Below are 14,542 nucleotides of genomic sequence, written 5' to 3'. Positions count from 1 at the left end.
AGATTTTAATCAGAAAGATGGATAGGGAGCCGTTTATGCTTTAGCAGACATCTAATTGAATTTGCATGTTCGGTTTTCCTAAGTCTTTAAACCAAAACAATCAATTATGCTTTCATGTTTTTTTTGTTTTTTTTTACTTTTGGGCCTGAGTACTCTGTTAGTGGATACTCTTTATAGACTTGTTAGTAAAACAACATTGTTCCCATTGTGTATAGAGTTCATTTGGAAAAGCTCAGGAAGTGAATACATAAATACAAGTCTATACAGAGAGTGCCAGTTCACCAAACCATCTCTGGAAATAGATGCTCGACCCTGGACTGACTAGACACATTCAAACAATAAATAAACCATCCATTTAAGAGCCATCCATTTCTTTCTGACTTGGAGTAAAGAACAATTGGAGTCTCATTCATAGTGGGAATTCTGTCAGTTGTTCTTTGACAAGGGTAAGGTAATGTATACCACCTACAGTCCTTCACATTACTGTTCAGATCCAGAAACGGTCCCATGTGGTTCAACTCTTTGACAGCACAGTTGGTGTACAAATGATTCTTATGAACAAGATCCCTTTTTTACCGAATCAATAACATACAGCACCGCAACTGTAGTTGGATTCCCAAACTAATGACTGTAATGACTAATTGCTCATTTTATGGCTCATTTCCACAAAGCGATACAGGACAGTACAGTACAGTACAATTCGGGATGTTAGACCCAGATCCGGCTTGTGTTTTCACCACCAACAGTACCCTTACTTGATAGGCGTGGTGTATGCGGGAAAGTAGCGATCAATGTCATTCTTGTGCGAAGAAGTGACACAGGAAACAACAACAATGGAGAAAATACAGCAGATCTTGTTCTTTCTTCTCGACATGTGGCTGTTTGTCACAAGAAGAAACGGTATTGTGTTTCAACTGTATTAAAAAATGGCGCCTCTTGTGTTGTCATTCCCCTTGTAGAGCACGCACAAGTGACGATTCTCTGTCAACCAATCAATGTTCTGCAGTGAGTCTAGCTCCACCCTTAGTACCGGACTACTGTGCTAGGTACCCCAACGGAAGAGTCCCACAAAAGTGGTACGGTACAGTTCGGAATTAAAGGGATAGTTCACTTTGAAATTAAATGTTGGTATGTTTTAGCTTACCTCAAGGGCATCCAAGATGTAGGTGTCTTTTTTTCCGCAGTAGTTTCAATTTTGATATTTTTAGGTCAAACCGTTCTTGTCTGTCAGTCATATAATGCAGGTCTATGGTCACCACCTCAAAGAGCAAGCACAGAGTCCAAATTAAAACAATTCATTGGAATGAAACCGTAGCCAAGGCGACATCTAGTGTATATATCTATACCCGCCCGCGCCCTCAGATCACTTGGACGCGGCTGTGTTCAAGAGGTAACAACGATATAAATACTGTTCGTTTTCTCACACAAACCGCTCGTTTCGTGTCTTAGGCCATCAATGTGTACTTACGATGGGGAATTGTTTAATTTGGACGATGTGGAATTGTTTTAATTTGGACTCTGTGCTTGCTCTTTGAGGTGGTGACCACAGACCTGCATTATATGACTGACAGACAAGAACGGTTTGACCAAAAAATATCAAAATTGAAACTTCTGCGGAAAAAAAGACACCTACATCTTGGATGCCCTTGAGGTAAGCTAAAACATACCAAAATTTTATTTCAAAGTGAACTATCCCTTTAAGGTACCATTCACAACTTCTGACAACGAAAACGACAAAACCGACCGTACTAAACTATACTGTATAGGACTGTTCTGAGGAAACAATGTCCCAACCAATGATTCTTAGGAATCGGTTCTTTTTAGCAAATCAAAAACATACAGCTCTTACTTCTGAAGCGATCTGTTTTTAGAAAGGTTATAGAGTGTTGTATATATATGTTGTAGAAGATTATGCAAATGCAACTGGAAATTTGAGATCTTTTCAAGTTATTAGCTGAAAGACTCATCAGTCATTCATTAAAGGTTAGCTGGAGGTGTTGTTAGGAGCAGTAATGCAACTCTGTGCATTTCTTGTGAACATATACGCGAGTTGAGCCTTCCAAAAATAATAAATTACAGGGCCATTTGGCAAGAAAGAAAATTACCCTGGCTGCTCAGCTGAACGTATTTTTCCCTCTAATGACTGTGACATTTTGCCATCTCATCCCAAATGTCAGGAATCAGCAGACCTCTTGAGTGCTTTCAATAGATCCAAAACGAGAATCTTCTCTCTGGCCAGGAGCGCAGCGAGGACGTTTGTCTGGAAGATCAGTCGTGGATCGGCTCGCAATCAATTAAAGTGTGCAAAAAGAAAGATGGAGAGAAGATGGGGGAGAATAGATGGAAATTGCTTTTTCAGAAAAGCATTACTGCATTCATATAAAAGGCCATTTGCATCCTGTGGTGTCAGATACTGTCAAAGCAATATATATTTATACACACATATAACTACAAGATGTGAATCTCTTATATGAGTCTCCATCTATTCTAAATAAAAATGTTTTTTGCGTGTTTATGTATGTATGTGTGCATATATATATATATATAAACGCATACACTTGCAGTGGAATGTTTTTTTCCGCATTATATAATAAACATAAAATGTGTGTATATTAGAATTTTATAATATTAGGGCTTTATTTTTATAGGAATAGTTTTATGAATTTATAATAACTACGAATAACTATATATATTTATATATGTATATAAAATAATGTAAAAAATATAAAATATAGATTAATATTAACTATCTATTTTATTTACACGTTTTAATATATAATAAAATGTTTACATAATTCACATGTATACACAGTGTGTATGCATATAGATATAATTATTTAAATAAAATAGATATTTTCAATATTTTCATATTCATTATATTTATAAAAGGTGTATATTCATTTATACACATATAAACAATAAATATATATTTACATGATTTCTGAATAAAAATCTCAATTTAGTTATACTTTGAAGTATATAGTTAACTATTTAGTGCTTATTATTTGTGACCCTGGACCACAAAACCAGTCACATGGGTAATTTTTTTGAAATTGAGAAATATACATCATATGATAACTGAATAAATAAGCTTTCCATTGATGTATGGTTTGTTAGGATAGGACAATATTTGGCCGAGATACAACTATTTGAATATCTGGAATCTGAGGGTGCAAAAAAATTGAGAAAATCACCTTCAAAGTTGTCCATTTATGTTCGCGATTGTGCTGCATTCACTCACAAAAATATTTTTTTATATATATTTATATAGGAAATTTACAAAATATCTTCATGGAACATGATCTTTACTTAATAAACGAATGATTTTTAGCATAAAAGAAAAATTGATCATTTTGACCCATACAATGTATTGTTGGCTATTGCCACAAATATACCCGTGCGACTGGTTTTGTGATCCAGGGTCACATTTAAAAAAAAGTTTTTGTAGGTATTCGCTTGTTTTTTGTCCCTCAAACTAAAGTGTCTGTCCTTTAGGTTTAGATTTACCGTAGCTTTCTGTAGTTGTTTCATATCGAGTCGGTAAAGAATATTAATGCATCCTTTAAACAAAAGAACTCTCATCTCTGCAGGGGAATAAATCTAAAGTCACCTCATAGTTTGATCACGCTTTTGAAGCGATACTCCCCTGTTCCGGAAGTTTCCACCTCCCTCGTCTCCCTTATACATGTACAGTGTCTCTCCATCAAGCAATGAAAAGGAAGTCATTGACTTTATTTACCCAACAGGGAGATGGGATATGTGCGACCGTTCTCATGATTGTATACATCTTAAGTTATCGTCTCACTGAGATTCCCCGGCTCTAGTTGTGCTTTTCTTTCCTCTTTTCCCTTCTTCGGCAGCAATCATGAAAGAGAGAGGGGATTACCACTCCATTCTGCTGGACCCCAGGGGTCCCGTCTCATTCCAAACATTTGTGTGTGTGTGTGTGTGTGTGTGTGTGTGTGTGGCAGGAAACGGGGTCGGTCGGGTCCTCTGAAGGTTTCAGTCACTCATCCGTGGAGGGCTGCACAGATAAGAGTACAAATTCCCGACCTTGCATTTTTGTCTTACCTTATCCATTGTTTCTTTATGACTGTATACACTGTTGTACTTCTGCCACACCTGGGCATTGTTTTAAAACGCATTTAACTTCACATTAGTTTAATTTCCTCTTCTAAGGGAGGCCAGATCACTCTCTATAGTTGTGTGCTGGGAGGATCATGTGTCGCACACAATTGGATTTAGAAATACGGCTGTCATGGAGAGTGTCTAATCTCTCACACTACGTATATGTGTGTGTCTGTGTGATTGTTATTATTGGCTGTGTGGTTTATTTTAAGCTATTTTGCTTGAATATGCTTGGTACTTGGTTTCACATTATATTATGTAGGCATATATATATATATATATATATATATATACAGGTATACAGTATAATATTTATATTATTAGGAAGCACAACTGTTTTCAACATTGATAATAATAAGAACAGTTTCTTAAGTACCAAATCCTCATATTAGAATGATTTCTGAAGGATCATGTGACACTGAAGACTGGAGTAATGATGCTGAAAATTCAGCTTTGCCATCACAGGAATAAATTACATTTTTACAATATATTCAAATAGAAAACAACTAATTTTTTTCATCAAATAAATGAGATGTCTTGAAAACATTTAAAAATCTTGCCATCCCAAAAACTATTGAAAAGTATTGTATATGCCTGTTATATAACATATCAAAACATATTAATACATTTCTATTATAACCATATTTGAATGCCTAATTTTGGAATATAAAAAAAAATTAAAAAAAATAAATTTCTCTTTTCTCTATTGACTTAATTTCTCTCTTGAATTTGTAGAACACAAACAAAAATATATGATTTTTTTTTATAAAATAAAATTGCAGATACATATTTAAACTCTGTATGAAGGTCATAAAGATTATATTTTTGGCCTGTTTCGGTTCTATCTTGATTATGGGATATCAAATTAAAGAGGACCTATTATGCCCTTTTAAAAAGTCGTGACATTGTTTTTGAGGTCTACTAGATGTTTTTATGCTTGAATGTCCAAAATAACACATTATTTTTCACATATTTGACATTATTGCAGCTCCTCTCTTCCCAGTCTGTCAGTAACGCTCTCTTTATTTCCTGTCTCTACGAAGCCCCTCCTTCCAAAATGGGCTGTGTGCTCTGATTGGTTGGCTGGACCAGTGTGTTGTGATTGGTCAACCGCTTCGAGAGTGTTTCAGAAATGTCACGCCCCTTACCATAACTGCGAGTTTCAACCAACTAACTCAACTCAACCAGCCCTTGCCCCTTTATTTTTTTGCGTATGTCTTGGGCGGGAATTATTTAAATGAGGAATATTTTGACATGTTCAAGAAAATTCAAGACTGCAATTGAGGTGTTTCAGGGAGTTCAGAAACAGTGGTTGCTGATATAGAGAATAACTGCCTTTGGAGTGACTTTGTGCTTTGTAACTTTGCAGACCTTTTTCATGCTCAAACAGCAACACACTGAAGATTAAAAAAACAAAACAAAAAAACATAATAGGATGTCTTTAATATAATGTTTCTTCATTTGTCTCTCTCTCTCTCTCTCTCCCAGGCTCTTCTGAAAATAGATTGTCAGGGTTTAGTGGCCCGGCTCATCATGGACTTTGTGTTGCTGACGACGGCAGTGGAAGTGGCTCCTCGCTGGAGGGAACTTGCTGAAAAACTCGCCCATGTATCCAAACAACAAATGGAGGCCTATGAGGCTCCACACAGAGACAAAACCGGGATGGTGGATAGTGAAGTAAGCACACAAAACCTCCTTTAAATATGGAAGAGTACAGTTTACATTTGTGAGTTCAATCACAAGATATAGCCATTTACATTTATCTCACAATTTCAGGCCATGTGGAAACCAGCCTACGACTTCCTGTTGACGTGGGCCGCTCAGATCGGCGACAGTTACCGCGATGTCATCCACGAACTGCACATGGGCCTGGACCGGATGAAGAATCCCATCACCAAACGCTGGAAACACCTCACCGGCACCCTTATCCTAGTCAACTGCCTCGAATTGCTTCGAAGCTCCGCCTTTAGCCCCGCCCCTCAGGATGACTTCGCCATTTAGCTCCACCTCCTCACAATCCTCGCAGAATCCACACCTCAGAATCCAAGACTGCTAAACTTTTAACGGATGTACACTTTTCTATTTCACCGTCAGCTGTGAGTTTACCTCAATCCAATAACCGCGAGGACGTCCTGTACCCGCCCACGTCCATATAAGGGCATGCGGAAAGCCAATGAAGCCAAAACACTGAGTGTTTTAAGTGTAGCAATTTTTTTTAGAGTTCTGAAGCCATTTTTATCAGTTTTGTTCTTTGCGATATCTATATTTTTTATATCGGATGGCACAAAGGAAATTTATACAATCACGTTTTTCAAGAACGATTTTTTCTGGAAAAAAAGCAATTTCATCTTGGTTCGTTACTAAAAACGAAGGTCTATTTTGTGACGTCACATTTACCCACGTTTGTCTTGGTCTAGCCGTTCTGTAATTTGTCGCCAAATGCTCGAGCCTTCCACATTTGTGATTTTTATTCCACAATCTTCATTTGTCGCGTCAGATTTGATCTGTTGCTCTGTATGAGGAAGGAGGCGGATTAGTATTACTAGACACATGAAACACCACAAACTGGTTACGTAAGAGGAAGAAGCGTATGGTGTGTTAATGAGATGGTAAGTTCAGACTGTGGAAAAAAAAAAGGAAAGGTTCAGACTGTGGATCATGTGTTTCATCATTTCAAGCTTTTGCAAAGTTCGCTTTTGAGAGACCAGATATCGCACCATGTACTAGGTATTAAATTGCAGTGTGGCTTTAGTTTCAATCGTGAGTCATTCATTCAGTGTTTTTGTCGAGAAACAAATGCAGTCAGATGAATAAATGAATAGATCATAGCGTGATTTTATTTATGACTGATGATTTTTTTTCTTTTGTGTTCTATATTTTTTGTACCTGATATACAATTTTTCCAATTTTAGACATTTTTATGTTTGCTGGTTTATTTGTTTTGAATAATAATCATTTCACGCCCTGTACATGTCAAGGAGATTTTGTGCTGTTTATTGTAACAGCATGTAGGGAAAAAAATTTGTATGTTATATATATATATATATATATATATATATATATATATATATATATATATATACATATAAAATGTATGTATATCTGTGATTCAGAGTTCTGTCACATTTATAACTTGTTTTTGTGTTAGCTCTTTGAGAGTGACTGTTTGAAAAGCTATAATTCACACATTGTCTTAGTTGCAGCCAAATGTTTAGCACGAAAACAAATTAAACATGCTGTCCCATGTTGTTCCCATGGATTCAATAAAGCAGCTGTAAATTGAGAGAATGTTGTTGTTAGATTTGTCAGCTCCCTCTTTATTGTGATATTCCTCATAATTGCAAATTTGTCATTTCTAGTTATTACAACTTTCTCAAAGTGCACTTTATCTGACGATTATGACTTCATATCTTTTTATTGCGACCATTTCTTATGATTTCGACAGTATATCTCACAATTGCAGTGTTTGTTTTTGCAATATTCAAACTACCTCACAATAAGGACTACTTCTCTTAAGGACAAAAAGCTGACTTCATTTTTTTTTATTTCGACTGTTTCGACTTCTTTTCCTGTTATTGACTATATATCACAATTGCAACATCATCTTGTTCTTGCAACTATCACACAATTGGGAATTTATTTCTCGTTAATGCAACTGTTCATAAAACGGTTCATAAATTCGACTATTTGTCACAATTGCGACCAAATTTTGTTATTGTGACTATCTCAATAGCGACAGTATATCTCACAATTATGACCTCATTTCCTATTATTGCTACTATATCACACAATTGCAACATCATTTTGCAATATTGCAACTATCTAACAATCAGGACTTTATTTCTCGTTACTTTAACTGTTCATAAAACGGTTCATAAATTTGACTATTTGTCACAAATGCGACAAAATGTTGTCATTGTGACTTTTTCTCATAATTGCGACAGTATATCTCACAATTGTGACTTCATTTTCTATTATTGTGACTGTTTTCAAAATTGAAATTGCAATTTTTTTTTGTTCTTGCAACTATTGAGAAGTTATTGTTACTGCAACCGATTTTATTTCTCACATGTGACTGTCACCTTGTAATTTTTATTTTTATTTTAAACGGTCTCACAATTACCTTTTACTTTTTTTTACTCTTGAGGCAGAAACAGGCTTACATAGTGATATACAGGTCAAAATCTTAAATTAGAAATTACAAATGCTAATCCTCTAATAGCACTTATACATTGACAAAGTTTTGCTTATATCATCCACGCCTAAGATATTACAACCACTATAACTAGGATTGTGGTTTGAGTTTTAATGCATTTAAAGAGTATATGCCCTTTAGTGTGTGTGTGTGTGTGTGTGTGTGTGTGTGTGTGTGTGTGTGTGTGTGTGTGTGTGTGTGTGTGTGTTGTGGTTATTGTGTCTGACCTCTGCCCAGTCTGCGAGCAGCTTTCTGCATCCCTAAGCACTTCAATAGAGCTGACTGTGAAAAATCAATTAACACTATATTTAAATTGCTAAATTAATTACAAGCTTGCAAAAACTTGAATGGGCACTATAAAATCAAGATTGTTTTATTACAATCATAATTAACGAGGGCAAAGCACAATGACTAGAATAATAAAGACATAAATGCAGAGCAAACACATCAAATCACAGCAGCAAAGGCTGTATCCTTTATGAAGAAATGGATCCTGGATGCGGAGTGGTCGATACAGCATTGCAGCTGTGCTAAATTAAACAATATAATAACAGCTATGACACAAAAACACCTGTTCAAATTTCAATCTGTTTCTTACACAAAGTTATTGTTAGGCTTCTGGAGATTTTTTTTTTTTTTAAATAATGCATGAATCACAATAAGTAAGTTTATGATATTTTGTGGTGTTGTTTTGTCACTTTTGAAGCTTGAAGTACTCTGTCCCATTTTTATACAAGATTGACTAGAATAAATCATCAAAATATCTCCTTTTGTGTTCCATGGAAGAAAGAAAATAATACTATTTTTGTATTTATTGTATTTTTGGTTGAAAAATTGCTTTAAGAACAGTTTAAATGTCAGGTGCAATATCTTCTAGTTGAAATACGGCAGTCAATTTGCTTAATATTTTAAAGAACATATGAGCCCGTAATATTTTTATTTTGTACTACAGTTTTATAAATAACCATCAAATACAGGCAATTACATACTCAAAACTGTGGAATTGGCAGTGTTTTAAATTCCTAAAAGGGAAACAAATTAAAGAAAACAACCCTGTAGCAAATATTTACGTCTTTTCACGTGTTTGATTTCATTGTTTGCGATGTCTGCAGTTATCATGTCAAGTGTCAGTGACAAGATTTGTTACGGCTAGAAACCGAGGATATTGATAAATATGTCTTTCATTCATCTTCATCACATGTTCTTTGAAGTTAGACAGCAAGTGTTGTCTCAAGTTAAAAGATACTTTGGCTTATTATGTTTTCCTGTTCTAAAATACAGGTGAATATCACAAAACCTCTCAAGAACATGTCCAGGCCATGTTTTGCTCTGAAATCTAAAGAAAAAACAACCAAACAAAATATTAAATATTTAAAAAAGAAACACTTATTTTGAGGCCCATTTTTTTTTTCTTTTGCATCATGACAATTTTCATGACAATTTCCCTACAAATTCTTTGTAAATGCAAATTAGCCTATTATAATAATGTCCAAAATAACAATGTAAAACAATTAAATTAAAACATCAGGACACCTTACATTTTTTTTTATTTGAGGTAAAATGTCATAATTGCCATGGAAATGAAATGTGATGTGGCATTTTTGTGAGATTCACTCAAAGCCGAACTTCTATGAGAAAGAATAAATTGGCTCTTCTTTAATGAATAAATGAACTGAGGAGTGACTTAAAGGTGTCTTCTACTGAAATATTAGGCTTTAAGTTTTTAAAAAGCCGTTTGATCCGTTTTCTTCATAATCTAATGGAGTCTTTTCATGTTGGTGGATTCAAAGCGTGAGGACTCTCTGAGGAGTAAAACTTCTTGAGAAGCAAAAGAGGATGAACCTCCAAAGCACTTCCGCTTTTCAGTTTATTTCACACCCTTCGCTTCTCATCGACATCAGACTGAGACTGAAATTCAAGCACAGATGCAAAACAAGTGGCAGAAAAAAAAGAAAAACCTCAACCAAACAAACAACCAACATTCTTGTTTTCTTTCACATAAGAAAAACAAAAGCCCCATCATGATGGTTTTGTTTGTAAAAGGCTCGTAACACTTTATATTCGCTCCTTTTATTAAGCTTGCATTGCTGCCAATGATCAAATGAATGGATCATTCTGATGACATAATTGCCTGTCACAGGCATCCATTGCAAAAATAGGTTAATTAAACGTTCCAGCAATGCATTACGCATCACAATGGGCAGCCGACACTGAGAGCTTTTTGCGATGAGGCAAGGCCACACAGCGTGAGATGCAGGGAAACATTCCAGATGGTTGCCAGGAAACGAGGGAATGCTTCAGGCTGATTGGCTAAAGGGGAAGAGTTCATGAGTCCTTGTGAAGAAGCTGAATCTAATACTCAGTGAATGTCAAAATAATGTGGACCTGATTCGATTTTTGGTTTAAATGCTGTGCAATACCTAAAGGGACCAGTTTTGCAACTATTTTATTTTTCTCCCCTGTTAGTTAAGGTTTATTGCACCAAAATCATTTGAAATATTTTTTTTATATATATATATATTATTGCATTATTATTAATAATATTATATGAATAATAATATTAAAAATAGTACATTTATTCATTTTAGGTTTTTTCTTTTGCAATATTTTGCACTGGGAATCTCCTTTGACTACTGTACTGATTGATCATGTGATTTCAAAATGGCAGCCTCCATGAAGCAATCCACTCCATGTTAAATAAATCCGCTTTTATTAGGTTGTTTTCACACTTGGTCCTTTTCAGGGGTCTGAGCGCGGTTCGCGTGATTTTTGGCCCATATGTGAACAATCCAAACGATCTCAGACCCCTTTAAAGCGAACCGAACGGAAACCATCTTTATTTGGTTTATTTGAGGTCTCATGGTAGCCTACGGTTCGCTAAAAACACTCAATCAGAACACAAACCGCTCTGGGCTCACTTGATTTTTTTCGTTCGCGAATCCAAATGTAGTTTGGTCATCAGATGCCTTCGTACAAATTGTTCTGGCAGATTTCTACAAATTATTAATTAAAAACGCACTCGATACTTTTCACAAAAGAATCGCAACTTTCTTCAAAATGAAAAAGGCCTTTTGATATGTTTTTCAAAAGAAACATTTTTATGTTTTAATGTATGTTTATAAAACTTTTTAACTGGGAAGAAAATGACGGAATACGCGCGTTTCAGAGTAGGCCTGCATGTTGTTTTAATATGGTAAACTTGCACTTTTCGACCTTTAAACGGTGTGTTTATGTGTGTTTGCCTCATAATTTGAAACACAGGAGCTGCAGAAAGCGATTATTGCGGGGATTACATGCTGCAATAATCGCTTTCTGAACTTTTTCTAATGCGCTGTCTCTATGACAACAACCACTACACACAGCTGTCAGCAGTATGGCTATAATGTAGAGGACAAAAGCGCGCGTGGGCGCGCGAACACAAATACATTACACACAAAGCATGAGGTAGGGGACGAATTTAAATCTCTTTTCTCTGAATTGAATAGCCAGCATCCTGTGAGTCATTAGCACCCGTTTGTCTCGTAGCAGCAATGAAAGGTGAGTAAACAGCCTCGTTTAGCAGCTAATCTAGCAGTAAAACGGCAGAAACGTCTCCTGAGGGAGCAAGCTAGGCCTAATTCATATTCCTGTTCCGACGGTACAGACCTGCGAAGTTGAATGATGAGCAGGACAGGTGGAAGAAACGGTTTTGGAATTTAAAGTTAATAGGAAAGAAAGTGAGAGAGCTCGAACTGACTTTGCTCTTGAAGTAAAGCCCTTTAATTAATATCTCCTCATCCCGCTGAGTGCAGTGGACGGATAATAGTTAATAGATAATCAATATCTCCTTCAGCTTAACTTTGCAATGGATGAATCCAGCCTCAGTAAAATGGGCAAACATTAACAATACGACTTAAAGGGATAGTTTTCCCAAAAATGAAAATTCTGTCATCATTTACTCATCCCCAAGCTGTTCCAAACCTGCATGAATTTCTTTGTTCTGCTGAACACAAAAGAAGATACCTTGAAGAATATGGGTATCCAAACAGTTCTGGGGTACCATTGACTTCCATATTGTGGGGAGAAAAAATACTATGGAAGTCAGGTGCCCCAGAACTGTTTGGATACCCATTCTTCAAGGTATCTTCTTTTGTTTTCAGCAGAACAAAGAAACCCATAGAGGTTTGGAACAGCTAGAGGGTGAGTAAATTATGACAGAATTTTCATTTTTGGGTGAACTATCCCTTTAATGAAAATCAAACTGGTCCACTTAAGTGGAAGTCCTTAATAACATTAAACAACATTCAAAACAAAAGTAACTTCTGCAAAATGATTCTAGAACTCGTATTTACATGTTAAAAAGAAAATTCAGTTGTACTAAATAATGAAAGGTGCAAACTTAATTTTATCCATTAAGATTTGTTTAGACTGAAAGGTACACTAATAAAAAGTAGGTAATGCAAATTTTTTTTGGACATATACCATGCTTATTTGGTAATAGATGCATGGCAATACCATGATTTTCTTTTTCGACAGACATCATTGCTATTTATTTACATAATAAAATAGGCCTATCACTAGACAAGCACCATGTTTTTCTTTCTTTCTTTCTTTCTTTTTGGTCGGGCACTGTATTTCAGTGCAACTAAACCCGTAAGCATCTCCCCTTGCCTTTTGGCATCCTTTTGTAACTGAACTCATATCTCCTATCTCCTAAATCTGTGGCAGGCAAGCGACAACTCATTTCCAATTTCACAAGGTGTCCAGATCGCGCTCGCTGAGTTGGCCCGACAGAGCTCATTTCCATAATTACACCGTAAATGCAAAAGCTCGGTGACAATGGTATGAAAATAAATGCACCTCGATTCCTGCATCAGTTCATCCATGGAAAAACAACCTTTTGAGATGGAAAAAGACTATCTTTACGCCCTAAGAATAATGCACTCAAGTTGAGGCCAGCAGAGAAATCTAAATCTCCATTTCAGCTACAAAACATCTCACAAACAAGATCTTTTTATTTTTCTTGAAATACATAATGTCCCCATGTTCATTTAAAAGAACCTTATTGTGAAGCATTAACAGTTTAAAGAATATTGTTTCATTTCTAAATGCACAAACTACATCAATCATAATACTGAAGAAATATACACCAATCAGGGAAGCATTTTGAATTGATTTGGTCTTCTCACACTTTCAAACTACTCTGCAAAAAATTATATGATCCAATGAGTTATGACATACATAACATTACATTGCTTTAACTCATCAAAAAAAGTGAAGCAATTTTCAACTTTTTTATGTTATACAAGATTCAACTAATTTTCTTTAAGTCAGTTTAATGTAATTTAAGTTGAATTGACTTAAACATCCAAGTTGATTGTACTTAAACATTTAAGGCAGAGATTTTCTTGACAAATTGAAATATTTAGAAAATATTGTTTTATACTTATAGTCATTGACTGTCAATACATTTGACAAAAATGTTAATATTGCATTTTAAATATTTTATATTTATTAATATTTTTTCTATAATATGTACTTTTGACTTAATAAAATACATTTTATTTTTGTATATTGTTTTTATACTTAAATTCATTCCCCATTAAAAATAAAAACAAGAATGTTTTTTATTTTTTTTTTAATGTTTTAATTATTTTTGCTCCAAATCAGATGTCTCAGGACTTGTTGGTTAGTTCAATGCTTAAAACTCTTTATTGAAATTTGTTTAAAACATGGAGAAAATCCCGAACCAAGGTCGCTGAAAAAGTGAGTGGTCACTGATAAGCTCTATTGCAGCAACAAAGAATTCAGTCTCATTTCATTGGCTTTAATTAAAGAAACACTCCCCAAGGTTAGGTCATAAGGCAGGCAGAACGATGTAAAAAATTATCTGAGAAGGACTTAACAGTTTTTCTTTCAATGCTTTCGTTCTGTGTGAAATAAATGAGCTCTCTTGTGCCTGCAGTTTGTCACTCGGACAACCCTTTAGGCCACTCACAGATCATCTGATTGAATATGTATTCCATGCTGGGTTTTGTTCCCGGTGGGTTTTGGACTGATGTGACATGCTTTGATTTGTCAGATGCTGTTGGGAGATATGGCACGGCACAGTAGTGTCCTGTCCTTCAGAGTTTGTGACTGTGTGTAGAGATGATATTTCACAAAGATCTGAAGCCTGTGTGCCTCAAACAGAGATTGTGATATTTGATCTTTGATCACATGGAAATTGATTCTGAACAA

The 14,542-nt window shown here is 35.4% G+C and overlaps 1 protein-coding gene across 2 annotated transcripts in view; it reads left to right on the top strand.

The window, feature by feature from the left end:
- Positions 1-6,754, top strand: part of sh3bp4a (SH3-domain binding protein 4a) — a 29,420-nt gene extending 22,666 nt beyond the window's left edge. For both annotated transcript variants that reach the window (XM_084117250.1, XM_084117251.1), the window contains exons 4-5: positions 5,617-5,805; positions 5,905-6,754. In XM_084117250.1, the coding sequence (XP_083973376.1) occupies positions 5,617-5,805; positions 5,905-6,129 (414 nt within the window). In that variant the 3' untranslated portion in view covers positions 6,130-6,754. The remainder of the gene's footprint in view (positions 1-5,616; positions 5,806-5,904) is intronic.
- Positions 6,755-14,542: the final 7,788 nt, after the last annotated feature.

The sequence above is a fragment of the Abramis brama genome (genome assembly GCF_963993115.1).
Source record: "Abramis brama genome assembly, chromosome: 6".
Taxonomy (NCBI): Eukaryota; Metazoa; Chordata; class Actinopteri; order Cypriniformes; family Leuciscidae; genus Abramis; species Abramis brama.
The sequence above is the reverse complement of the archived record's forward strand: the minus strand, read 5'-3'. Positions and strand labels throughout refer to the sequence as shown.